The 27,644-nt window shown below is 52.7% G+C and overlaps 1 protein-coding gene across 2 annotated transcripts in view; it reads left to right on the forward strand.

The window, feature by feature from the left end:
- Positions 1-14,261, forward strand: part of CCNB3 (cyclin B3) — a 37,387-nt gene extending 23,126 nt beyond the window's left edge. The window contains exons 11-13 of one of the 2 annotated variants that reach the window (XM_073639676.1): positions 10,099-10,229; positions 12,162-12,276; positions 13,705-14,261. In XM_073639676.1, coding sequence (XP_073495777.1) covers positions 10,099-10,229; positions 12,162-12,231 — 201 coding nt within the window. In that variant the 3' untranslated portion in view covers positions 12,232-12,276; positions 13,705-14,261. Of the gene's footprint in view, positions 1-10,098; positions 10,230-12,161 lie in introns of both variants that reach the window. The other variant, XM_073639674.1, reaches the window with a different exon arrangement.
- Positions 14,262-27,644: the final 13,383 nt, after the last annotated feature.

Consider the following 27,644-nt stretch of genomic DNA (forward strand, 5'->3'; position numbering starts at 1 on the left):
TAACTATGATACTAATTATGTAATTACTATTACCGTACTAAATGTACTACTATAGGTGTAACATTTTGTCACTAATTTAACTGTAGCCCACAATGTTATGTGTATCGAGGAAATCGTCCAGCCCTTGTATAAAGCTGTCACAGTGTCGGCCCTTGTATAAAGCTGTCACAGTGTCGGCCATCTCTACCTCTTGTGGTCGGCGTTCCACAGTCTGACTGCTCTGACTGTAAAGAACCCTTTCCTGTTTAGCTGCCACAATCGCCTTTCGTCCACCCGTAAAGAGCCCCCTGGTCCTTAGTATGGTCTTTGGAAGGAATAAGTCCTGTAGGGGGGAGGCCTCCATCCCGTGCAATGTAGGGGGGAGAGGCCTCCATCCCGTGCAATGTAGGGGGGAGGCCTCCATCCCGTGCAATGTAGGGGGGGGAGGCCTCCATCCCGTGCAATGTAGGGGGGAGAGGCCTCCATCCCGTGCAATGTAGGGGGGAGAGGCCTCCATCCCGTGCAATGTAGGGGGGAGAGGCCTCCATCCCGTGCAATGTAGAGGGGAGAGGCCTCCATCCCGTGCAATGTAGAGGGGAGAGGCCTCCATCCCGTGCAATGTAGGGGGGAGAGGCGTCCATCCCGTGCAATGTAGGGGGGAGAGGCGTCCATCCCGTGCAATGTAGGGGGGAGAGGCGTCCATCCCGTGCAATGTAGGGGGGAGAGGCCTCCATCCCGTGCAATGTAGGGGGGAGAGGCCTCCATCCCGTGCAATGTAGGGGGGAGAGGCCTCCATCCCGTGCAATGTAGGGGGGAGAGGCCTCCATCCCGTGCAATGTAGGGGGGAGAGGCCTCCATCCCGTGCAATGTAGGGGGGAGAGGCCTCCATCCCGTGCAATGTAGGGGGGAGAGGCCTCCATCCCGTGCAATGTAGGGGGGAGAGGCCTCCATCCCGTGCAATGTAGGGGGGAGAGGCCTCCATCCCGTGCAATGTAGGGGGGAGAGGCCTCCATCCCGTGCAATGTAGGGGGGAGAGGCCTCCATCCCGTGCAATGTAGGGGGGAGAGGCCTCCATCCCGTGCAATGTAGGGGGGAGAGGCCTCCATCCCGTGCAATGTAGGGGGGAGAGGCCTCCATCCCGTGCAATGTAGGGGGGAGAGGCCTCCATCCCGTGCAATGTAGGGGGGAGAGGCCTCCATCCCGTGCAATGTAGGGGGGAGAGGCCTCCATCCCGTGCAATGTAGGGGGGAGAGGCCTCCATCCCGTGCAATGTAGGGGGGAGAGGCCTCCATCCCGTGCAATGTAGGGGGGAGAGGCCTCCATCCCGTGCAATGTAGGGGGGAGAGGCCTCCATCCCGTGCAATGTAGGGGGGAGAGGCCTCCATCCCGTGCAATGTAGGGGGGAGAGGCCTCCATCCCGTGCAATGTAGGGGGGAGAGGCCTCCATCCCGTGCAATGTAGGGGGGAGAGGCCTCCATCCCGTGCAATGTAGGGGGGAGAGGCCTCCATCCCGTGCAATGTAGGGGGGAGAGGCCTCCATCCCGTGCAATGTAGGGGGGAGAGGCCTCCATCCCGTGCAATGTAGGGGGGAGAGGCCTCCATCCCGTGCAATGTAGGGGGGAGAGGCCTCCATCCCGTGCAATGTAGGGGGGAGAGGCCTCCATCCCGTGCAATGTAGGGGGGAGAGGCCTCCATCCCGTGCAATGTAGGGGGGAGAGGCCTCCATCCCGTGCAGTGTAGGGGGGAGAGGCCTCCATCCCGTGCAATGTAGGGGGGAGAGGCCTCCATCCCGTGCAGTGTAGGGGGGAGAGGCCTCCATCCCGTGCAATGTAGGGGGGAGAGGCCTCCATCCCGTGCAGTGTAGGGGGGAGAGGCCTCCATCCCGTGCAGTGTAGGGGGGAGAGGCCTCCATCCCGTGCAGTGTAGGGGGGAGAGGCCTCTATCCCGTTTGATAATCTAGTTGCCGCCTTTGAACTGACTCTAACTTCTGAATATCCTTTTTAAAATGTGGAGCCCAAAACTAGATCCCATATTCTAGATGTGGCCTAACCAGTGATTTATAAAGGGGTAACAATACGTTGGGATCGCAGGATTTTATCTCTTTTCATACACCTTAAAATCTTGTTTGCTTTTGCGGCTGCTGCCTGACATTGAGTGCTGCTGCTCAGCTTACTTGTAACCAGAATCCCCCGTCCTCCTCCTGTTCTGTAGCCCCGAGTATACTCCCATTTAATGTGTATGTAGCAATAGCATTACTCCGTCCTAGGTGCATTACTCTACATTTATCTACATTAAACCTCATTTTCCAAATGTTTTCCCATTCAGTCTCTTATCCAAATCGTTTTGCAATATTGTAATTTCAAGGTCAGTTTTTAATATCCTACATAGTTTGGTGTCGTCAGCAATGACTGACACTTTACTCTCAATTCGATCCACAAGGTCATTAATAAAGACTAGAGGTTAAAAAGAATCAGTCCTAGCACAGATCCCTGCGATCCCCACTGCTCCCGGTACAGATCCCTGCGATCCCCACTGCTCCCGGTACAGATCCCTGCGGTCCCCACTGCTCCCGGTACAGATCCCTGCGGTCTCCACTGCTCCCGGTAGAGATCCCTGCGGTCTCCACTGCTCCCGGTAGAGATCCCTGCGGTCTCCACTGCTCCCGGTAGAGATCCCTGCGGTCTCCACTGCTCCCGGTAGAGATCCCTGCGGTCTCCACTGCTCCCGGTAGAGATCCCTGCGGTCTCCACTGCTCCCGGTAGAGATCCCTGCGGTCTCCACTGCTCCCGGTAGAGATCCCTGCGGTCTCCACTGCTCCCGGTAGAGATCCCTGCGGTCTCCACTGCTCCCGGTAGAGATCCCTGCGGTCTCCACTGCTCCCGGTAGAGATCCCTGCGGTCTCGACTGCTCCCGGTAGAGATCCCTGCGGTCTCGACTGCTCCCGGTAGAGATCCCTGCGGTCTCGACTGCTCCCGGTAGAGATCCCTGCGGTCTCGACTGCTCCCGGTAGAGATCCCTGCGGTCTCGACTGCTCCCGGTAGAGATCCCTGCGGTCTCGACTGCTCCCGGTAGAGATCCCTGCGGTCTCGACTGCTCCCGGTAGAGATCCCTGCGGTCTCGACTGCTCCCGGTAGAGATCCCTGCGGTCTCGACTGCTCCCGGTAGAGATCCCTGCGGTCTCGACTGCTCCCGGTAGAGATCCCTGCGGTCTCGACTGCTCCCGGTAGAGATCCCTGCGGTCTCGACTGCTCCCGGTAGAGATCCCTGCGGTCTCGACTGCTCCCGGTAGAGATCCCTGCGGTCTCGACTGCTCCCGGTAGAGATCCCTGCGGTCTCGACTGCTCCCGGTAGAGATCCCTGCGGTCTCCACTGCTCCCGGTAGAGATCCCTGCGGTCTCCACTGCTCCCGGTAGAGATCCCTGCGGTCTCCACTGCTCCCGGTAGAGATCCCTGCGGTCTCCACTGCTCCCGGTAGAGATCCCTGCGGTCTCCACTGCTCCCGGTAGAGATCCCTGCGGTCTCGACTGCTCCCGGTAGAGATCCCTGCGGTCTCGACTGCTCCCGGTAGAGATCCCTGCGGTCTCGACTGCTCCCGGTAGAGATCCCTGCGGTCTCGACTGCTCCCGGTAGAGATCCCTGCGGTCTCGACTGCTCCCGGTAGAGATCCCCGCGGTCTCGACTGCTCCCGGTACAGATCCCCGCGGCCCCCCCTGCTCCCGGTACAGATCCCCGCGGCCCCCCCTGCTCCCGGTACAGATCCCCGCGGCCCCCCCTGCTCCCGGTACAGATCCCCGCGGTCCCCACTGCTCCCGGTACAGATCCCCGCGGTCCCTACTGCTCCCGGTACAGATCCCCGCGGTCCCTACTGCTCCCGGTACAGATCCCCGCGGTCCCTACTGCTCCCGGTACAGATCCCCGCGGCCCCCCCCTGCTCCCGGTACAGATCCCCGCGGCCCCCCCCTGCTCCCGGTACAGATCCCCGCGGCCCCCCCCTGCTCCCGGTACAGATCCCCGCGGCCCCCCCCTGCTCCCGGTACAGATCCCCGCGGCCCCCCCTGCTCCCGGTACAGATCCCCGCGGCCCCCCCTGCTCCCGGTACAGATCCCCGCGGCCCCCCCTGCTCCCGGTACAGATCCCCGCGGCCCCCCCTGCTCCCGGTACAGATCCCCGCGGCCCCCCCTGCTCCCGGTACAGATCCCCGCGGCCCCCCCTGCTCCCGGTACAGATCCCCGCGGCCCCCCCTGCTCCCGGTACAGATCCCCGCGGCCCCCCCTGCTCCCGGTACAGATCCCCGCGGCCCCCCCTGCTCCCGGTACAGATCCCCGCGGTCCCCACTGCTCCCGGTACAGATCCCCGCGGTCCCCACTGCTCCCGGTACAGATCCCCGCGGTCCCCACTGCTCCCGGTACAGATCCCCGCGGTCCCCACTGCTCCCGGTACAGATCCCCGCGGTCCCCACTGCTGACTATATCCCATTTAGAGAATGCACCATTGATGACGACTCTTTGTTTCTTATCATTTAGCCAATTCCTCACCCATCTGCATATAGTTCCCCCAGTGCCGGCTTCTGTAGCTTCAGTATAAGGCTGCTATGTGGTTCAGTATAAGGCTGCTATGTGGTTCAGTATAAGGCTGCTATGTGGTACAGGATCAAATCACATCAGATAAATCACATCATCCTCATTATTAACATCCAGATCTGCACTCACCTCCTCATAGAACCAACATGTTGTCAGACACGACTGATCCTTCATGAATCCGCGCTGATTATCATGTATCCTATTATTCTCTGTGATATAGCTCTGCAGGTCGTCCCTTATGATGTCCTCATATGCGTCACACACCCCTGATGTCAGACTTACCGGACGGTAGATACCTGGATCCACCTTCTTACTTTTCTTAAATATCAGTACATCCGCCATCCTCCAATCCTGCGGCACCACCCCGATACAAGAGAGTCTAAGGGTATGTGCACACGATGCAGAAATGAAGCAGAAAATTTCTGCATCATTTCTGCATCTCCCTGGCAGAAAAAACGCATGCAGATTGTGCATGCGTTTTTCCTGCAGAATACATGCGGATCCACATGCAGATTCACATGCGTTTCCGCATGCAGATTGACAAGCGCTTTCCAGGCGATGTTAGCATCACCTGGAAAGTGCTTGATAACTAGGTCACACTGTATAAATCCATGCAAACAGCATGGATTTATACAGTGTGAACCGAGAGAGTGTATATACTTACCTCCGATGGCCCGCGCTGTCCTGCTCACTCCGTTCTCCCGGCAACTTTGAATTGAAAGACCTGCCGACGTCAGCGTCACGTGACCCGTCACATGACTCTGACGTCACCGCAGGTCCTACAACTCACTGCAAGTGCCGGGAACCAAGCGGGAGCGCTGCGCGGGCCGACAGATGGTAAGAATACATTTATTTTTTATTTTATTCTTTTTTTACAGCTTTTTGGGTACCTGGGTCTGGATGAGACTCTCCTCTCCTCTCCTCTCCTCTACACCCGGGTACCATCCGCACATTAGAACGCACCAATTACGCAAGTACAAATGCTGTCTTGCGGAATTGGCGCGTTCTAATGCAAGTCAATGGCGGCGAAATCGCCGCGTTTCCGCAAAATTAATTGACATGCTGCGGATTTTTGACCGCAGCGTTAACGCTGCGGAAAAATCCGCATCATGGGCACAGCACATGCGGATTTCCATTGGGGAACATTGCTGCCCTTCTACCATGCGTTTTTCATGCGTTTCCGCGGCGTTTACGCAACTGCAAAAACGCCGCGGAAACGCATGAAATACGCATCGTGTGAACACAGCCTAACATTACTATATGTGACATCTTAATATATACTTACCTTGCAATGTCTTCACATCCGGTTCCATCCAGATGTGTCCGGATCCCAGAATTCCAAGCAGCAGAAGTTTGCTGACCGCCATATTGGGACACCCAAGTGATGGGTGGAAACCGCTGGTGGTATCAGCCTCTTGCGTGGTACCACCAGCAGAACACCGTCGCGCACACGCCGCCACCGGGATCAGCCGAATGATTCACTGACCGCTGCCATCTTTGTACAGGAGGAGCGCATGCACAGATTTAATGTGACCGCCGCTATCTGCCTGCACAAAGATGGCGGCAGTCTGATTTACTGCGCGGGGAGACAGCTCAAACGAGAGAACACATGAGGGAAGAAGACAGCACAGGGGTGGAGAGAGCGAGCAGAAGAGGGGGAGAGCACATGGGGTACACAGGTCAAAGAAGAGATCACATGAGAGGAGAAGACAGCAGATGGGGGAGAGAGACAGAGCACAGGGGGGAGACGGCTCAAACGAGAGAACACATGAGGGGAGAAGACAGCACATGAAGGAGAGAGACAGCAGACAAGAGGGAGAGCACATGGGGTAGACAGGTCAAAGAGATCACATGAGAGGAGAAGACAGCAGATGGGGGAGAGAGGAAGCGCACAGGGGGGAAAGAGACAGCACAGGAGGAAGACAGCTCAAACGGGACAGTACATGAAGGAGAGAGACAGCAGACAAGGGGGAGAGCACATGGGGTAGACAGGTCAAAGAAGAGATCACATGAGAGGAGAAGACAGCAGATGGGGGAGAGAGACAGAGCACAGGGGGGAGACAGCTCAAACGGGACAGTACATGAGGGGAGAAGACGGCACAGGGGTGGAGAGAGACAGCAGACAAGGGGGAGAGCACATGGAGTAGACAGGTCAAAGAAGAGATCACATGAGACTAGAAGACAGCAGATGGGGGAGAGAGAAAGCGCACAGAGGGAGAGAGACAGAGCACAGGGGGGAGACAGCTCAAACGAGAGAACACATGAGGGAAGAAGACGGCACAGGGGGGGTGGAGAGAGACAGCAGACAAGGGGGAGAGCACATGGGGTTGACAGGTCAAAGAAGAGATCACATAAGAGGAGAAGACAGCAGATGGGGGGGGGGGAGAGACAGCACAGGAGGAAGACAGCTCAAACGAGAGAACACATGAGGGAAGAAGACAGCACAGGGGTGGAGAGAGAGAGCAGAAGAGGGGGAGAGCACATGGAGTAGACAGGTCAAAGAAGAGATCACATGAGAGGAGAAGACAGCAGATGGGGGAGAGAGAAAGCGCACAGGGGGAGAGAGACAGCACAGGAGGAAGACAGCTCAAACGGGACAGCACATGAGGGGAGAAGACAGCAGATGGGGGAGAGAGACAGCTCAAACAGGACAGTACATGAAGGGAGAACACAGCACATGAAGGAGAGAGACAGCAGACAAGGGGGATAGCACATGGGGTAGACAGGTCAAAGAAGAGATCACAAGAGAGAAGACAGCAGATGGGGGAGAGAGAGAGCAGACAAGAGGGAGAGCACATGGGGTTCACAGGTCAAAGAAGAGATCACATGAGAGGAGAAGACAGCAGATGGGGGAGAGAGAGAGCACAGGAGGATGACAGCTCAAACGAGAGAACACATGAGGGAAGAAGACAGCACAGGGGTGGAGAGAGAGAGGGCAGAAGAGGGGGAGAGCACATGGGTAGACAGGTCAAAGAAGAGATCACATGAGAGGAGAAGACAGCAGATGGGGGAGAGACAGAGCACAGGGGGGAGAGAGACAGAGCACAGGGGGGAGACGGCTCAAACGAGAGAACATATGAGGGAAGAAGACGGCACAGGGGGGGTGGAGAGAGACGGCAGACAAGGGGGAGAGCACATGGGGTAGACAGGTCAAAGAAGAGATCACATGAGAGGAGACAGCAGAAGGGGGAGAGAGAGCGCACAGGGGGGAGACAGCTCAAACGGGACAGTACATGAAGGAGAGAGAGACAGCAGACAAAGGGGAGAGCACATGGAGTAGATAGGTCAAAGAAGAGATCACATGAGGGGAGAAGACAGCAGATGGGGGAGAGAGAGAGTGGATAGGTGGGTGAGCACATGTGGGGGGGGGATTCTCCACGCTGCAAAGCCTGCCCCCATCGTGACATTACTGCCCTCCTGATGCCATAGCATCGGGACTCCATCTAGTAATCTAATAAGTGGGGATTCCATTTCTGGAACTTCCACTATGGCAGACAAAGGTGGTCCTCTGCTCCTTACAGTGAGCTCAGCTATCCCCCATAGTTTGAGGGTTATTGATCACTGAGGAGTCAGAGATGGCAGGGGCCACACAGAATGGCATCGTTGGCCCCATATGACCCCCAGGCTGCAGGGTGTGCACCCCTGGTTTATAAATGTAGTTGGTGATGTAGGCTTTCAATTGACGAATGTCTGAGCCTTTATGGTCCGGTTCTGGAGCAGACACATCATGCTTTTATCTATATACAGTGGCATGTAAAAGTTTGTGCACCCCTGGTCAAAATTACTGTTATCGTGAACAGTTAAGCAATGTAAAGATGAAATTATCTCTAAAAGGCCTAAAGTTACAGACGACTCATTTCTCTTGTATTTTAGGAAAAATATATATTTTCATCTTCCACATTTTAAAAATTACAAAATTAAAATGGGCCGATGCAAAAGTTTGGGCACCCTGCATGGTTTAGTACCTTGCAGCACCCACTTTTGACAGTATAACAGCTTGTAAACGCTTTTTACAGTCAGACAAGAGTCTTTCAATTCTTGTCTGAGGGATTTTCATCCATTCTTCCTTGGACAATTCTTCCAGTTCTGTGAGATTCCTGGGTCGTCTTGCATTCTCTGCTATTTTGAGGTCTAGACACAGATTTTCAATGATGTTCAGATCAGGGGACTCTGAGGGACATTTTAAATCCTTCAGCTGGCACCTTTTGAGGTCATCTATTGTGGATTTTAACGTGTATTTAGGATCATAATCCATCCTCTTTTCACCTTCAGTTTTTTTACAGATGGTGTGTTTGCGTCAAAAATTTGTTGCAATTTCATTGAACCCATTCTTCCCTCTTCTCGTGAAATGTTCCCAGTGCCATTGGCTGCAACAGAACCCCAAAGCATGATTGATCCATCTCCATGCTTAATGGTTGGCGAGATGTTATTTTCCTGAAATTCTGTAGCCTTTTTATCTTCACACATACAACTCTAGCCACAAAGATCAAAAGGTATTTTAACCTCATCAGTCCACAGGACTTGTTTCCACAATGCATCAGGCTTGTTTAAATGTTCTTTTGCACTTCTGACGCTGAATTTTATGGTGAGGCTACAGAAGAGGTTTTCTTCTGATGACTCTTCCATTAAGGCCATATTTGTGCGGGTGTCTCTGAACAGTAGAACAATGCACCATAACTCTAGAGTCTGCTAAATCTTTCTGAAGGTCTTTTGCAGTCAAGCGAGGGTTCTGATTTGCCTCTCTAGCAATCCTACGAGCAGCTCTCACTGAAATCTTGCTTGGTCTTCCAGACCTTATCTTGACCTCCACTGTTCCTGGTAACTGCCATTTCTTAATTACATTTTGAACAGAGGAAAGGGCAACTTGAAAACGCTTAGCTGTCTTCTTATAGCTTCTCCTGCTTTGTGGCCTCCACCATTGTCAGAGTGCTCGGCAGCTGCTTAGAAGAACCCATGGCTGCTGGTTTTTGGCACAAGGTTAGAGGAGGCCGGGTTTTTATAAAGCTGGAAATTTGCATCACCTGGCCTTTCCTAACGATGATGGTGAACAAGCCATAACCCTAACAGGCTAATAACTTTGACCTTATCTGAGCACACAAATCACCAAAGATGCCAAAACATTTGCATCGGCTCATTTTCTTTTTTGTAATTTTTAAAATGTAAATGATGAAAATATATATTTTTTTGCCTAAAATACAGAGGAAATGTGTCATCTTTAACTTTTAGGCCTTTTAGAGATCATTCCATCTTCAACTTGCTTAACTGTTCACAATAACCGTAATTTTGACCAGGGGTGCACAAACTTTTACATGTCACTGTAGAGCAAATTGCAACTATCTGCCAAGTTAATTCTCTTCCTATGAAATACTGTTTACCTTGTATGTGTCTCTAAAATAGTGACATTTGTGACAAGTCATTTAATTCTGTCTGTTACATTAGTAATATAGGTTAATTTTGTAATTGAAAATGTGTTTTTATATAAAGTAGATAATTTTTTCCCCTTTTGTATGACATTCTCTACATCCTCTCCTCTCTTCAGACGGCCACGCTGCAGCATTACAGTGGATATCGGGCGCTGGATCTGCTGCCGCTTGTGAAAAGATTGAACTTCCTGATTATGTGTCCGACAAATGAGAAGCTGAAGGCCGTACGGAGCAAATACTCCCACAGGTACAGAGATCCTGAGACGCCTGTCCTGGATGGCAGATATGTGTCAGCCAAGTGCTTGGCCTCATTAATGTAATAGTCTTTATCAGTAACACTAGGTTACTGAGAGCCTTTTAAGTTGCCTGGATTTGAGGTCCAGAATTTAGGAGCAACCAAAAGACTGTGGGTGGGGAAGGTTGTTCCTATAATCCAGCCTGAGTCTTACAGGCTTAAGAACAGCAGCTAAACGAAGACAGGCTGTTTTCGTTTTGAAGCTGTAAAGTTTATGATGGACAATCAACTTTACACACTGTGTTTAATAAAACTAATATATAGATTTTTTTTTTTGTTTATAAAGCTGGATGGCTTCTAAATATTGCCAAAGCTAAAAAAAAAAAAAAAAAAAAAAACACTAATTTGACTTGTTTCATTTCTTTCTTTTTTTATTCTCATTTTTTAAATGTTTCTCTGACCGTTTCTCATATGGGGCAATGCAACCTCAAGATGTATAATTGTATAAATCATTAATATAATTACACAACCTCTAAAGGTTTTACTGTATTTTTTGGACTATAAGACACTTTTTTTTTCTTCCAAAATTTTAGAGAAAAGTTGGGGGGGTGTCTTATAGTCCGAATATATATGTATTCTATAGCTTATGGCTGTGGGGGGCGTGGGAGGAGTGGGCACAGGAGGCAGGAGCCCCCTACTGCAGCCTTCACTGTGCTTGCTGCTAAAGAAAATGAATATTCACTGCTCCCCACGCTCATGGGCGTGGAGAGCAGTGAATATTTATTTTCCTTAATAGCGCGCACACTGGACCCGCAGCGCACTGAAGGGTGCCATGCATACCGGGATGAGGGATGAAGGGTGCCATGCACACCAGGATGAGGGATGAAGGGTGCCATGCACACCAGGATGAGGGATGAAGGGTGCCATGCACACCAGGATGAGGGATGAAGGGTGCCATGCATACCAGGATGAGGGATGAAGGGTGCCATGCATACCAGGATGAGGGATGAAGGGTGCCATGCATACCAGGATGAGGGATGAAGGGTGCCATGCATACCAGGATGAGGGATGAAGGGTGCCATGCATACCAGGATGAGGGATGAAGGGTGCCATGCATACCAGGATGAGGGATGAAGGGTGCCATGCATACCAGGATGAGGAATGAAGGGTGCCATGCATACCAGGATGAGGGATGAAGGGTGCCATACATACCAGGATGAGGGATGAAGGGTGCCATGCATACCAGGATGAGGGATGAAGGGTGCCATACATACCAGGATGAGGGATGAAGGGTGCCATGCATACCAGGAAGAGGGATGAAGGGTGCCATGCATACCAGGATGAGGGATGAAGGGTGCCATGCATACCAGGATGAGGGATGAAGGGTGCCATGCATACCAGGATGAGGGATGAAGGGTGCCATGCATACCAGGATGAGGGATGAAGGGTGCCATGCATACCAGGATGAGGGATGAAGGGTACCATACATACCAGGATGAGGGATGAAGGGTGCCATACATACCAGGAAGAGGGATGGAGGGGGGCCGTGCGTACCAGGAAGAGGGATGGAGGGGGGCCATGCGTACCAGGATGGAGGATAGTAACAGAATTGGGGGACATTACCCCTATACCAGTGTCACCAGCAGACCCCCTCCCCCCTTAACAGTGCATCATGACCACATTTTAGCTTAAAATTTTTTTCTTTTCTATTTTCCTGCTCTAAAACCTAGGTGCGTCTTATAGTCCAAAAAATACGGTACTTGCTAAATTGTAGCTTCATACGTAAGACATGGATTTAGAAGCAAAAAATAGGATTACATGTTTTAAATGGGTTTTTCACTACAGTACTTCCCAGCTTAATCAATTCAGGACCCCGTATAAAGTACACAGTGCAGACCCTCCTCCGTGCCATCGATATTCCTGACTTTTCTCTTATTGTTGCAGGGTGTTCTTTGAAGTTGCAAAACTGCCTCCGGTAGATGCTCTGAAGCTGGAGGAGTCGTTGCAGAGTTAATCCTCGCTTGTCTGGTCCCCGTTACACCAGAGCTGTATATATGATGTAAATATCTATACTTTTATATAATATGAATACTCGGATCTCCGGCTGCCTCGGAGTCTTTCCATGTACAGTCTGTCCATAAACGCCTTGTAAAGGAGATGAGGAGTGAAAATACATTGATTAAAGAATGTGTTGTGTAGTCCGTTAGTTATTTAGGCTTTCTCTTCTTTTAAATAGGGTCTCATTCAGATGTACATGTTTTTTTGTGTACAAGGGGAAAAAAAACAATTTATTTATTTATTTTTTATTTTTTTTAGAAATTTGCTGGGTCCAATTTTTCCATCCATTTTAGGCTGTTTTTACCATCAGCAGGGGATATATATATTTATTTTTTCTCCTGTGCAAAAAAGAAAAATTTTGCAAATAGGATCAAAATCGGACATTGAAAAAATGGAAATGTGAGCAGACCCATAGGCTATAATGGGTACATGTTCTATCAGTGAGAAGCATACCACACACGTGAAACGAACATCTGAATAAGGATAAAGAAAAAGCTCTATTCCATTTAATCAATGTTACTACTAAATGCATCTTTGACAAATGGAGGCAAACACAAAAAAAGTGGAAATATCGGCGTCTCTCATCAATGAGTTACTGCTCGGTTCTCCCACGAGCTGGGGAAAACTAAAGATGGCAATGGGGACTAGAGGAGAGTGAAACTCAAAGTCTTACCAACAGCGAGAAAATGGTTGAGGAAATAAAGGTGGCTGAGAACTTAGGAGGCAGCGATCATGCTATCCTCAAATTTTAGATTACAAGAGGAGGAAGGCCTGCGAGGACTCAGACTTTAAAGAAGTTGTCCACTACTTATACATTGATGCCCTCTCCGTAAGATAGGACATCAATGTCTGATCGTCTGGCACCCCCGCCGATCAGTCTTTATCAGTGGCGGCGGCCGCTGGCTGGTGGTATTTGCTTGCTGAACTTTGCCATCTAGTTGTAGTGGCCGCCATGGGGTACTACACATCCGCATTCAATTCAATGGGAGGTGGATGTGCACTACCCGCTGCGGCCACTACAACTAGATGGCCAAGCTCAGCAAGTAAGTACTTCCAGCCGGAGGACGCTGCCACCGATAACAGCTGGCCGATCAGACATTGAATTACACAGTTATTCATTTCCTATATGTTAAAGACTGCGATGTATAGATTGGGGACAAAGAGAAGTGAGCCATCCTAATTAGCATACAAAGCTCTCTTTTTGGACAAAGGGCCCAGGTGACTGAACAATGATGTATATTGTGCATAGACAAAGAGTACATGATGGACAAATAATTAAGGCAGGAAAAGACCTTTTAAGTTTCGAGAGGATTAAAGCTGATACCTCACACCTGTTACAAAGAGCTATTGTCAGACTAAATATCTCTGAACGTAAATATTGAATATAGAAATTTGTAAAATCTGATACTGATGAAACATACATTTTCAGTGCCGGGACTAATAGGGGAAGAAGACTCATAATTTTTCATAACTGTAACCCCTGCCTATGAGCCACAAATCCACACTGGCAACAGCTATACAATGTTTACTATCTATGGGAAGGTAAAATTCCGATGGAAAATATGGCAGCAATCTCAAACCTGTGTGACCATCAGGACTGAAGTTATTGCAGAAGTTGGGATTTCATAAAATCCTGAAGGGCTGAGGACAGCCCACAACCCTGCCCACCTGAGGTCATCATGGTGGGGGGGTGTGTGGATGGAACTTGGACTAATAAAAGATCAAGCCGAATAATGAGCTGTGTGCCTGTAGAGAGTTACACACCTCGTGAATGCGTGAAACCCGTTCTCTGAACGTCCCCAAGCAAAGCGCTCGCCGTCTAAGTTGACTCTTCTCTGTGAGCGGCGTCGTAAGTGTCCTTTGTTAATCCCTTTTATTTTCTGTAACTGTATATGTTGTATTGTTTTGTACCCTTTGTAAAATCTCTTGTATATATTTTTTTATAAATACTGCCCCCTTTTGGATTAAATATACAATTTAATAGTTTTTGATCTGGGGAGTTTCACTTATTGTTTGTTTTTTGGTTCTTCTTATTTACCCCAGTCTTTCCTTTGTGAACGTGTTTTAGTTCCTCACCCTGGATTCTCGTGTCTCCCTGCACGCTTTCTTCTACCTTTGTTGGATTTGTGTTCCGGTCTCCCCTCCGGTTCCTCAGGAGGTACGAGAAGCCCCCTCAACCACCTTTTAGGGAGCCTAGTGCGAGGAGGTGTATTTAGTTGTGCCGCTAGGACCTCTTTTAGTCTGTAAAGGGGTCAGTTGGGTAGAGGTGCGGCTTCTCTCTTTGGTCTCTTTGGTAGTTCTTTCCTTCCTCTGTTACCTGTGTGAGTGTGTGTGCTCGATCATAGCGAGTGTTCCTCCACCAGCAAAAAATATTTTAAGCAGCACTCCAAAGTGTTTATCCTCTTAATACATTGCAGTCATCATATTATATGGTAGCGTGTGCTTACAATTGCTCATTTTGCCTTTCTACCCAGATAATTCTTCTCTTTTTCTCTGCTCTAAGTAGAAACCAGAAGTATTTTGTCCCTGTTGAAATCATTCCTCTCTACGACTCCTGCCCCAGCGGCTCCCTCCTCCGCCTGCCATAGACTTTTGCAGTGATTCATGACTTGGTCCTTAGATGGATTCAGCTAGTCCGTGTCTAATCACGTGATGTCAAAGACCCAATAAAACAAAACCATTTTGATGGGAGTGCTGCTTTAAGGGTGTATTTGCTCAAAATGCGTAGACCAGTTGTCTACTGCCATGATTTTCTTTTTTCCCAGTTTTTAATGTTTATTCTAATAAATGTGAAGTTTTAGGGTTTTTTTGTTTTTATATAGCAGCTGCTGGATGACCATATTCAAACCAGGAACCGGCCTGGCGCTACCCGAGACACCCGTGCAATGCGCCCTGTCCGGCATTCCTCCTTCATCACATTATTTTGATTGCTATTATGAGAAACCCCTTAAAAAGTAATTCGCCAACAATATTCCAGCAACTTATTTTGTTTCATCCCAGCTCGGCAGCATCCGTACATTTTTCATTATCAGTCTAGAACATTCTCTCCTTTTGTAGACAGGCAGCCTAAAAAGGAGAGGGACTTCCTGTAAACTACAGGGTGCCGTCATCTCCGGCCGTCATCTCCGGCCGTCATCTCCTGCCATCATCTCCGGTGACCTAATATTCCCCACTTGATTCCCTTCTCCCTTCTCTGTATGTCATCTATGCAAAAAAAAAAAAAAATCACTGCAGACGTGTGAAGAGATTGTAGAGAAGTCTCTTACGTTATTTTAATGCACTGATCTAAACCTTCCCAGGCTTGTGTTGTCTACGCTAACTCTCTGTGTACTGATTCACCAATGTATTTTGCCTTGTACTTTTCGTAGTTGCCAGATGAAACCTATCACTACCTCTTGAAGCTCATCAAGAGTGAGCAAAGCAGTCATCAAAGCAAAAGGTGGCTACTCTGAAGAACCTAGAATATAAGACATATTTTCAGTTGTTTCACACTTTTTTGTTAAGTATATAATTCCACATGTGTTAATTCATAGTTTTGATGCCTTCAGTGTGAATGTACAATTTTCATAGTCATGAAAGTACAGAACAATCTTTAAATGAGAAGGTGTGTCCAAACTTTTGGTCTGTACTGTAACTCCAAGTAAATCAAACTTCTGTGAAATCAAACTGTCCACTTAGGAAGCAACACTGATTGACAATCAATTTCACATGCTGTTGTGCAAATGGAATAGACAATAGATGGAAATTATTGGCAATTATCAAGACACACTCAATAAAGGAGTGGTTCTGCAGGTGGGGACCACAGACCACATCTCAGTTCCAATGCTTTCTGGCTGATGTTTTGGTCACTTTTGAATGCTGGTTGTGCTTTCACACTCGTGGTAGCATGAGACGGACTCTACAACCCACAGAAGTTGCTCAGGTAGGGCAGCTCATCCAGGATGGCACATCAATGCGAGCTGTGGCAAGAAGGTTTGCTGTGTCTGTCAGCGTAGTGTCCAGAGGCTGGAGGCGCTACCAGGAGACAGGCCAGTACACCAGGAGACGTGAAGGGGGCCGTAGGAGGGCAAAACCCAGCAGCAGGACCGCTACCTCTTCCTTTGTGCAAGGAGGAACAGGAGGAGCACTGCCAGAGCCCTGCAAAATGACCTCCAGCAGGCCACAAATGTGCATGTGATGCGCCCCCCTGGGCCGTGGGGTACTCTGTGCCGGGCCGCTCGTTGTTTGGGGAGATGTCACAGTGGCGGTGACCCGGTCCGTGACCCAGGGCGGTCATTAAAAGAGGGATATATTTACAGGGGAATTAATAAAGTGTTATATATATATATATATATGTATGTATGTTTGTGACGCCACCTGTGGTATGCGGCTAAATGGAGCCGCCGCTGCTGTGCAGAACCTCTGGAGCTGATGTTGGTGCAGCAGGGTTGGTTCAGCTCTCCACAGGCAGAGCTTAGCTCCAGGGCAGTGCAGTGATGTTGTAGGTGTTATAGGTGATGCTGGGCGTTGTAGTGCAGGGGTGATGGCGCAGATAATAATCACAGAGACAGTGGGGTGCAGTCCTCAGGGTCTTTACTCACGGTTGTTGCAGTCCAAGTTACAGGTACCAGTGTAACTTCCCTCGTCGTGCTGCGCTTACTCAGGGAGGGGTTCAGTCCACCCTCAGATATCTCCGGAGTACTTAGCGGGACCCCCTTCTGTGTGTTCTCTCTCTGGCCGTCTCCCTGCACCTCATACCTAGTGTCCCAATCCGGTACCCGCGGGCCTTGTCAGGCGATGTCTGTTCCGTCCCCTGGGTCCTCTATAGCTACCTTCTTGGTGAGACTGATATGGACTGTTGGCTACAGGACTTGAAATACTGCAGCCTCCGGTTTCTAATTGAGACATACAGTCTTTCGCTAGTTGAGGGACCGGTCCCCTTTGTGCGGCCTGACCCCTCCACCTCCTGGTAGATTCGGGTGTACGGGTGGCCTCCAGCACTGCCCATACCACTGGGGTCCCTTCTTCGTTCCTGGAGCCCTTCGTGCTCCTCTCTCCTTCTCCTTCAGTCCTGGGCCTCTCTTCAGGCCCTCCGCCTGAGCAGAGCTCTTACAGAGCCCCTGCTCCCACACTTCTCCTCCTCAGACTGTTCTGATCTCCTGCTCTCTACTCCCCCTGAAAAAGATGGGTTCTCTATTTATACTTTCCTTCATGTGCTCCCCTAAGGTACTTCCTCCACCCACACCCACTACATAGCTACTCCCAACAGCTAGGGACTGGGGACTGTGCTCTCCCTTAGGAGCAATCTCGCTCTGCCCCCACTGCTGGTATGTGTTGGATGCAGGTGTTAGGGTCCCGAGCTGTACTCCTTCCTTACCTGAGCATGAGACACCACACCTCTGGGTGAGATGCAGTACCTCTGTGGCGACCGAACCCTCAGGGGCGCCACACATGTGTCTGCACAAACAGTTAGAAACTGACTCCATGAGGGTGGTATGAGGGCCCGACGTCCACAGATAGGGGTTGTGCTCACAGCCCAACACCATGCAGGACGCTTGGCATTTGCCACAGAACACCAGGATTGGCAAAGTGGCCACTGGCGCCCGATGCTCTTCACAGATGAAAGCAGGTTCACACTGAGCACATGTGACAGACGTGACAGTCTAGAGACACCGTGGAGAGCGATCTGCTGCCTGCAACATCCTTCAGCATGACCGGTTTGGCAGTGGGTCAGTAATGGTGTGGGGTGACATTTCTTTGGAGGGCCGTACAGCCCTCCATGTGCTCGCCAGAGGTAGCCTGACTGCCATTAGGTACCGAGGTGAGATCCTCAGACCCCTTGTGAGACCATATGCTGGTGCGGTTGGCCCTGGGTTCCTCCTAATGCAGGACAATGCCAGACCTCATGTGGCTGGAGTGTGTCAGCAGTTCCTGCAAGATGAAGGCATTGAAGCTATGGACTGGCCCGCCCGTTTCCCAGACCTGAATCCGATTGAGCACATCTGGAACATCATGTCTCGCTCCATCCACCAACGTCACGTTGCACCACAGGCTGTCCAGGAGTTGGCGGATGCTTTAGTCCAGGTCTGGGAGGAGATCCCACAGGAGGCCATCCGCAACCTCATCAGGAGCATGCCCAGGCGTTGTAGGGAGGTCATACAGGCACGTGGAGGCCACACACAATACTCAGCCTCATCAGGAGCATGCCCAGGCGTTGTAGGGAGGTCATACAGGCACGTGGAGGCCGCACACAATACTCAGCCTCATCAGGAGCATGCCCAGGCGTTGTAGGGAGGTCATACAGGCACGGGGAGGCCACACACAATACTCAGCCTCATCAGGAGCATGCCCAGGCGTTGTAGGGAGGTCATACAGGCACGTGGAGGCCACACACAATACTCAGCCTCATCAGGAGCATGCCCAGGCGTTGTAGGGAGGTCATACAGGCACGTGGAGGCCACACACAATACTCAGCCTCATCAGGAGCATGCCCAGGCGTTGTAGGGAGGTCATACAGGCACGTGGGGGCCACACACAATACTCAGCCTCATCAGGAGCATGCCCAGGCGTTGTAGGGAGGTCATACAGGCACGTGGAGGCCACACACAATACTCAGCCTCATCAGGAGCATGCCCAGGCGTTGTAGGGAGGTCATACAGGCACGTGGAGGCCACACACAATACTCAGCCTCATCAGGAGCATGCCCAGGCGTTGTAGGGAGGTCATACAGGCACGTGGGGGCCACACACAATACTCAGCCTCATCAGGAGCATGCCCAGGCGTTGTAGGGAGGTCATACAGGCACGTGGAGGCCACACACAATACTCAGCCTCATCAGGAGCATGCCCAGGCGTTGTAGGGAGGTCATACAGGCACGTGGAGGCCACACACAATACTCAGCCTCATCAGGAGCATGCCCAGGCGTTGTAGGGAGGTCATACAGGCACGTGGAGGCCACACACAATACTCAGCCTCATCAGGAGCATGCCCAGGCGTTGTAGGGAGGTCATACAGGCACGTGGAGGCCACACACAATACTCAGCCTCATCAGGAGCATGCCCAGGTGTTGTAGGGAGGTCATACAGGCACGTGGAGGTCACACACAATACTCAGCCTCATCAGGAGCATGCCCAGGCGTTGTAGGGAGGTCATACAGGCACGTGGAGGCCACACACAATACTCAGCCTCATCAGGAGCATGCCCAGGCGTTGTAGGGAGGTCATACAGGCACGTGGAGGCCACACACAATACTCAGCCTCATCAGGAGCATGCCCAGGCGTTGTAGGGAGGTCATACAGGCACGTGGAGGCCACACACAATACTCAGCCTCATCAGGAGCATGCCCAGGCGTTGTAGGGAGGTCATACAGGCACGTGGAGGCCACACACAATACTCAGCCTCATCAGGAACATGCCCAGGCGTTGTAGGGAGGTCATACCGGCACGTGGAGGCCACACACAATACTCAGCCTCATCAGGAGCATGCCCAGGCGTTGTAGGGAGGTCATACAGGCACGTGGAGGCCACACGCAATACTCAGCCTCATCAGGAGTATGCCCAGGCGTTGTAGGGAGGTCATACAGGCACGTGGAGGCCACACGCAATACTCAGCCTCATCAGGAGCATGCCCAGGCGTTGTAGGGAGGTCATACAGGCACGTGGAGGCCACACGCTATACTCAGCCTCATCAGGAGCATGCCCAGGCGTTGTAGGGAGGTCATACAGGCACGTAGAGGCCACACGCAATACTCAGCCTCATCAGGAGCATGCCCAGGCGTTGTAGGGGGGTCATACAGGCACGTGGAGGCCACACACAATACTCAGCCTCATCAGGAGCATGCCCAGGCGTTGTAGGGAGGTCATACAGGCACGTGGAAGCCACACACAATACTCAGCCTCATCAGGAGTATGCCCAGGCGTTGTAGGGAGGTCATACAGGCACGTGGATGCCACATGCAGTACTCAGCCTCATCAGGAGCATGCCCAGGCGTTGTAGGGAGGTCATACAGGCACAAGGAGGCCACACACAATACTCAGCCTCATCAGGAGCATGCCCAGGCGTTGTAGGGAGGTCATACAGGCACGTGGAGGACACACACAATACTCTGCCTCATCAGGAGCATGCCCAGGCGTTGTAGGGAGGTCACACAGGCACGTGGAGGCCACACACAATACTCAGCCTCATCAGGAGCATGCCCAGGTGTTGTAGGGAGGTCACACAGGCACGTGGAGGCCACACACAATACTCAGCCTCATCAGGAGCATGCCCAGGTGTTGTAGGGAGGTCATACAGGCACGTGGAGGTCACACACAATACTCAGCCTCATCAGGAGCATGCCCAGGCGTTGTAGGGAGGTCATACAGGCACGTGGAGGCCACACACAATACTCAGCCTCATCAGGAGCATGCCCAGGTGTTGTAGGGAGGTCATACAGGCACATGGAGGCCACACACAATACTCAGCCTCATCAGGAGCATGCCCAGGTGTTGTAGGGAGGTCATACAGGCACGTGGAGGCCACACACAATACTCAGCCTCATCAGGAGCATGCCCAGGTGTTGTAGGGAGGTCATACAGGCACATGGAGGCCACACACAATACTCAGCCTCATCAGGAGCATGCCCAGGTGTTGTAGGGAGGTCATACAGGCACGTGGAGGCCACACACAATACTCAGCCTCATCAGGAGCATGCCCAGGCGTTGTAGGGAGGTCATACAGGCACGTGGAGGCCACACGCAATACTCAGCCTCATCAGGAGTATGCCCAGGCGTTGTAGGGAGGTCATACAGGCACGTGGAGGCCACACGCAATACTCAGCCTCATCAGGAGCATGCCCAGGCGTTGTAGGGAGGTCATACAGGCACGTGGAGGCCACACGCTATACTCAGCCTCATCAGGAGCATGCCCAGGCGTTGTAGGGAGGTCATACAGGCACGTAGAGGCCACACGCAATACTCAGCCTCATCAGGAGCATGCCCAGGCGTTGTAGGGGGGTCATACAGGCACGTGGAGGCCACACACAATACTCAGCCTCATCAGGAGCATGCCCAGGCGTTGTAGGGAGGTCATACAGGCACGTGGAAGCCACACACAATACTCAGCCTCATCAGGAGTATGCCCAGGCGTTGTAGGGAGGTCATACAGGCACGTGGATGCCACATGCAATACTCAGCCTCATCAGGAGCATGCCCAGGCGTTGTAGGGAGGTCATACAGGCACAAGGAGGCCACACACAATACTCAGCCTCATCAGGAGCATGCCCAGGCGTTGTAGGGAGGTCACACAGGCACGTGGAGGCCACACACAATACTCAGCCTCATCAGGAGCATGCCCAGGTGTTGTAGGGAGGTCATACAGGCACATGGAGGCCACACACAATACTCAGCCTCATCAGGAGCATGCCCAGGTGTTGTAGGGAGGTCATACAGGCACGTGGAGGCCACACACAATACTCAGCCTCATCAGGAGCATGCCCAGGCGTTGTAGGGAGGTCATACAGGCACGTGGAGGCCACACACAATACTCAGCCTCATCAGGAGCATGCCCAGGTGTTGTAGGGAGGTCATACAGGCACATGGAGGCCACACACAATACTCAGCCTCATCAGGAGCATGCCCAGGTGTTGTAGGGAGGTCATACAGGCACGTGGAGGCCACACACAATACTCAGCCTCATCAGGAGCATGCCCAGGTGTTGTAGGGAGGTCATACAGGCACATGGAGGCCACACACAATACTCAGCCTCATCAGGAGCATGCCCAGGTGTTGTAGGGAGGTCATACAGGCACGTGGAGGCCACACACAATACTCAGCCTCATCAGGAGCATGCCCAGGCGTTGTAGGGAGGTCATACAGGCACGTGGAGGCCACACACAATACTGAGCCTCATCAGGAGCATGCCCAGGCGTGGTAGGGAGGTCATACAGGCACGTGGAGGCCACACACAATACTCAGCCTCATCAGGACCATGCCCAGGCGTTGTAGGGAGGTCATACAGGCACGTGGAGGCCACACACAATACTCAGCCTCATCAGGAGCATGCCCAGGCGTTGTAGGGAGGTCATACAGGCACGTGGAGGCCACACACAATACTCAGCCTCATCAGGAGCATGCCCAGGCGTTGTAGGGAGGTCATACAGGCACGTGGAGGCCACACACAATACTCAGCCTCATCAGGAGCATGCCCAGGCGTTGTAGGGAGGTCATACAGGCACGTGGAGGCCACACACAATACTCAGCCTCATCAGGAGCATGCCCAGGCGTTGTAGGGAGGTCATACAGGCACGTGGAGGCCACACGCAATACTCAGCCTCATCAGGAGCATGCCCAGGCGTTGTAGGGGGGTCATACAGGCACGTGGAGGCCACACACAATACTCAGCCTCATCAGGAGCATGCCCAGGCGTTGTAGGGAGGTCATACAGGCACGTGGAGGCCACACACAATACTCAGCCTCATCAGGAGCATGCCCAGGCGTTGCAGGGAGGTCATACAGGCACGTGGAGGCCACAAACAATACTCAGCCTCATCAGGAGCATGCCCAGGTGTTGTAGGGAGGTCATACAGGCACATGGAGGCCACACACAATACTCAGCCTCATCAGGAGCATGCCCAGGTGTTGTAGGGAGGTCATACAGGCACGTGGAGGCCACACACAATACTCAGCCTCATCAGGAGCATGCCCAGGCGTTGTAGGGTGGTCATACAGGCACGTGGAGGCCACACACAATACTCAGCCTCATCAGGAGCATGCCCAGGTGTTGTAGGGAAGTCATACAGGCACATGGAGGCCACACACAATACTCAGCCTCATCAGGAGCATGCCCAGGTGTTGTAGGGAGGTCATACAGGCACGTGGAGGCCACACACAATACTCAGCCTCATCAGGAGCATGCCCAGGTGTTGTAGGGAGGTCATACAGGCACATGGAGGCCACACACAATACTCAGCCTCATCAGGAGCATGCCCAGGTGTTGTAGGGAGGTCATACAGGCACGTGGAGGCCACACACAATACTCAGCCTCATGAGGAGCATGCCCAGGCGTTGTAGGGAGGTCATACAGGCACGTGAAGGCCACACACAATACTCAGCCTCATCAGGAGCATGCCCAGGCGGTGTAGGGAGGTCATACAGGCACTTGGAGGCCACACACAATACTCAGCCTCATCAGGAGCATGCCCAGGCGTTGTAGGGAGGTCATACAGGCACATGGAGGCCACACACAATACTCAGCCTCATCAGGAGCATGCCCAGGCATTGTAGGGAGGTCATACAGGCACGTGGAGGCCACACACAATACTCAGCCTCATCAGGAGCATGCCCAGGCGTTGTAGGGAGGTCATACAGGCACATGGAGGCCACACACAATACTCAGCCTCATCAGGAGCATGCCCAGGCGTTGTAGGGAGGTCATACAGGCACGTGGAGGCCACACACAATACTCTGCCTCATCAGGAGCATGCCCAGGCGTTGTAGGGAGGTCACACAGGCACGTGGAGGCCACACACAATACTCAGCCTCATCAGGAGCATGCCCAGGTGTTGTAGGGAGGTCATACAGGCACATGGAGGCCACACACAATACTCAGCCTCATCAGGAGCATGCCCAGGTGTTGTAGGGAGGTCATACAGGCACGTGGAGGCCACACACAATACTCAGCCTCATCAGGAGCATGCCCAGGCGTTGTAGGGAGGTCATACAGGCACGTGGAGGCCACACACAATACTCAGCCTCATCAGGAGCATGCCCAGGTGTTGTAGGGAGGTCATACAGGCACTTGGAGGCCACACACAATACTCAGCCTCATCAGGAGCATGCCCAGGTGTTGAAGGGAGGTCATACAGGCACGTGGAGGCCACACACAATACTCAGCCTCATCAGGAGCATGCCCAGGTGTTGTAGGGAGGTCATACAGGCACGTGGAGGCCACACACAATACTCAGCCTCATCAGGAGCATGCCCAGGTGTTGTAGGGAGGTCATACAGGCACGTGGAGGCCACACACAATACTCAGCCTCATCAGGAGCATGCCCAGGCATTGTAGGGAGGTCATACAGGCACGTGGAGGCCACACACAATACTGAGCCTCATCAGGAGCATGCCCAGGCGTGGTAGAGAGGTCATACAGGCACGTGGAGGCCACACACAATACTCAGCCTCATCAGGAGCATGCCCAGGCGTTGTAGGGAGGTCATACAGGCACGTGGAGGCCACACACAATACTCAGCCTCATCAGGAGCATGCCCAGGCGTTGTAGGGAGGTCATACAGGCACGTGGAGGCCACACACAATACTCAGCCTCATCAGGAGCATGCCCAGGCGTTGTAGGGAGGTCATACAGGCACGTGGAGGCCACACACAATACTCAGCCTCATCAGGAGCATGCCCAGGCGTTGTAGGGAGGTCATACAGCCCCGTGGAGGCCACAAACAATACTCAGCCTCATCAGGAGCATGCCCAGGCGTTGTAGGGAGGTCATACAGGCACGTGGAGGCCACATACAATACTCAGCCTCATCAGGAGCATGCCCAGGCATTGTAGGGAGGTCATACAGGCACGTGGAGGCCACACACAATACTCAGCCTCATCAGGAGCATGCCCAGGCGTTGTAGGGAGGTCATACAGGCACGTGGAGGCCACACACAATACTCAGCCTCATCAGGAGCATGCCCAGGCGTTGTAGGGAGGTCATACAGGCACGTGGGGGCCACACACAATACTCAGCCTCATCAGGAGCATGCCCAGGCGTTGTAGGGAGGTCATACAGGCACGTGGAGGCCACACACAATACTCAGCCTCATCAGGAGCATGCCCAGGCGTTGTAGGGTGGTCATACAGGCACGTGGAGGCCACACACAATACTCAGCCTCATCAGGAGCATGCCCAGGCGTTGTAGGGAGGTCATACAGGCACGTGGAGGCCACACACAATACTCAGCCTCATCAGGAGCATGCCCAGGCGTTGTAGGGAGGTCATACAGGCACGTGGAGGCCACACACAATACTCAGCCTCATCAGGAGCATGCCCAGGCGTTGTAGGGAGGTCATACAGGCACGTGGAGGTCACACACAATACTCAGCCTCATCAGGAGCATGCCCAGGCGTTGTAGGGAGGTCATACAGGCACGTGGAGGCCACACACAATACTCAGCCTCATCAGGAGCATGCCCAGGCGTTGTAGGGAGGTCATACAGGCACGTGGAGGTCACACACAATACTCAGCCTCATCAGGAGCATGCCCAGGCGTTGTAGGGAGGTCATACAGGCACGTGGAGGCCACACACAATACTCAGCCTCATCAGGAGCATGCCCAGGCGTTGTAGGGAGGTCATACAGGCACCTGGAGGCCACACACAATACTCAGCCTCATCAGGAGTATGCCCAGGCGTTGTAGGGAGGTCATACAGGCACGTGGAGGCCACACGCAATACTCAGCCTCATCAGGAGCATGCCCAGGCGTTGTAGGGGGGTCATACAGGCACGTGGAGGCCACACACAATACTCAGCCTCATCAGGAGCATGCCCAGGCGTTGTAGGGAGGTCATACAGGCACGTGGAGGCCACACACAATACTCAGCCTCATCAGGAGCATGCCCAGGCGTTGCAGGGAGGTCATACAGGCACATGGAGGCCACACACAATACTCAGCCTCATCAGGAGCATGCCCAGGTGTTGAAGGGAGGTCATACAGGCACGTGGAGGCCACACACAATACTCAGCCTCATCAGGAGCATGCCCAGGCGTTGTAGGGTGGTCATACAGGCACGTGGAGGCCACACACAATACTCAGCCTCATCAGGAGCATGCCCAGGTGTTGTAGGGAAGTCATACAGGCACATGGAGGCCACACACAATACTCAGCCTCATCAGGAGCATGCCCAGGTGTTGTAGGGAGGTCATACAGGCACGTGGAGGCCACACACAATACTCAGCCTCATCAGGAGCATGCCCAGGTGTTGTAGGGAGGTCATACAGGCACATGGAGGCCACACACAATACTCAGCCTCATCAGGAGCATGCCCAGGTGTTGTAGGGAGGTCATACAGGCACGTGGAGGCCACACACAATACTCAGCCTCATGAGGAGCATGCCCAGGCGTTGTAGGGAGGTCATACAGGCACGTGGAGGCCACACACAATACTCAGCCTCATCAGGAGCATGCCCAGGCGGTGTAGGGAGGTCATACAGGCACTTGGAGGCCACACACAATACTCAGCCTCATCAGGAGCATGCCCAGGCGTTGTAGGGAGGTCATACAGGCACATGGAGGCCACACACAATACTCAGCCTCATCAGGAGCATGCCCAGGCGTTGTAGGGAGGTCATACAGGCACGTGGAGGCCACACACAATACTCAGCCTCATCAGGAGCATGCCCAGGCGTTGTAGGGAGGTCATACAGGCACGTGGAGGCCACACACAATACTCAGCCTCATCAGGAGCATGCCCAGGCATTGTAGGGAGGTCATACAGGCACGTGGAGGCCACACACAATACTCAGCCTCATCAGGAGCATGCCCAGGCGGTGTAGGGAGGTCATAGAGGCACGTGGAGGCCACACACAATACTCAGCCTCATCAGGAGCATGCCCAGGCGTTGTAGGGAGGTCATACAGGCACGTGGAGGCCACACGCAATACTCAGCCTCATCAGGAGCATGCCCAGGCGTTGTAGGGAGGTCATACAGGCACATGGAGGCCACACGTAATACTCAGCCTCATCAGGAGCATGCCCAGGCGTTGTAGGGGGGTCATACAGGCACGTGGAGGCCACACACAATACTGAGCCTCATCAGGAGCATGCCCAGGCGTTGTAGGGAGGTCATACAGGCACGTGGAGGCCACACACAATACTCTGCCTCATCAGGAGCATGCCCAGGCATTGTAGGGAGGTCATACAGGGACGTGGAGGCCACACACAATACTCAGCCTCATCAGGAGCATGCCCAGGTGTTGTAGGGAGGTCATACCGGCACGTGGAGGCCACACACAATACTCAGCCTCATCAGGAGCATGCCCAGGCGTTGTAGGGAGGTCATACAGGCACGTGGAGGCCACACACAATACTCAGCCTCATCAGGAACATGCCCAGGCGTTGTAGGGAGGTCATACAGGCACGTGGAGGCCACACACAATACTCAGCCTCATCAGGAACATGCCCAGGCGTTGTAGGGAGGTCATACAGGCACCTGGAGGCCACACACAATACTCAGCCTCATCAGGAGCATGCCCAGGCGTTGTAGGGAGGTCATACAGGCACGTGGAGGCCACACGCAATACTCAGCCTCATCAGGAGCATGCCCAGGCGTTGTAGGGAGGTCATACAGGCACCTGGAGGCCACACACAATACTCAGCCTCATCAGGAGCATGCCCAGGCGTTGTAGGGAGGTCATAC

The sequence above is a fragment of the Phyllobates terribilis genome, unplaced genomic scaffold (assembly GCF_046119375.1).
Source record: "Phyllobates terribilis strain yellow unplaced genomic scaffold, ASM4611937v1 Scaffold_7__3_contigs__length_470593459, whole genome shotgun sequence".
In the NCBI taxonomy this organism is placed as follows: domain Eukaryota; kingdom Metazoa; phylum Chordata; class Amphibia; order Anura; family Dendrobatidae; genus Phyllobates; species Phyllobates terribilis.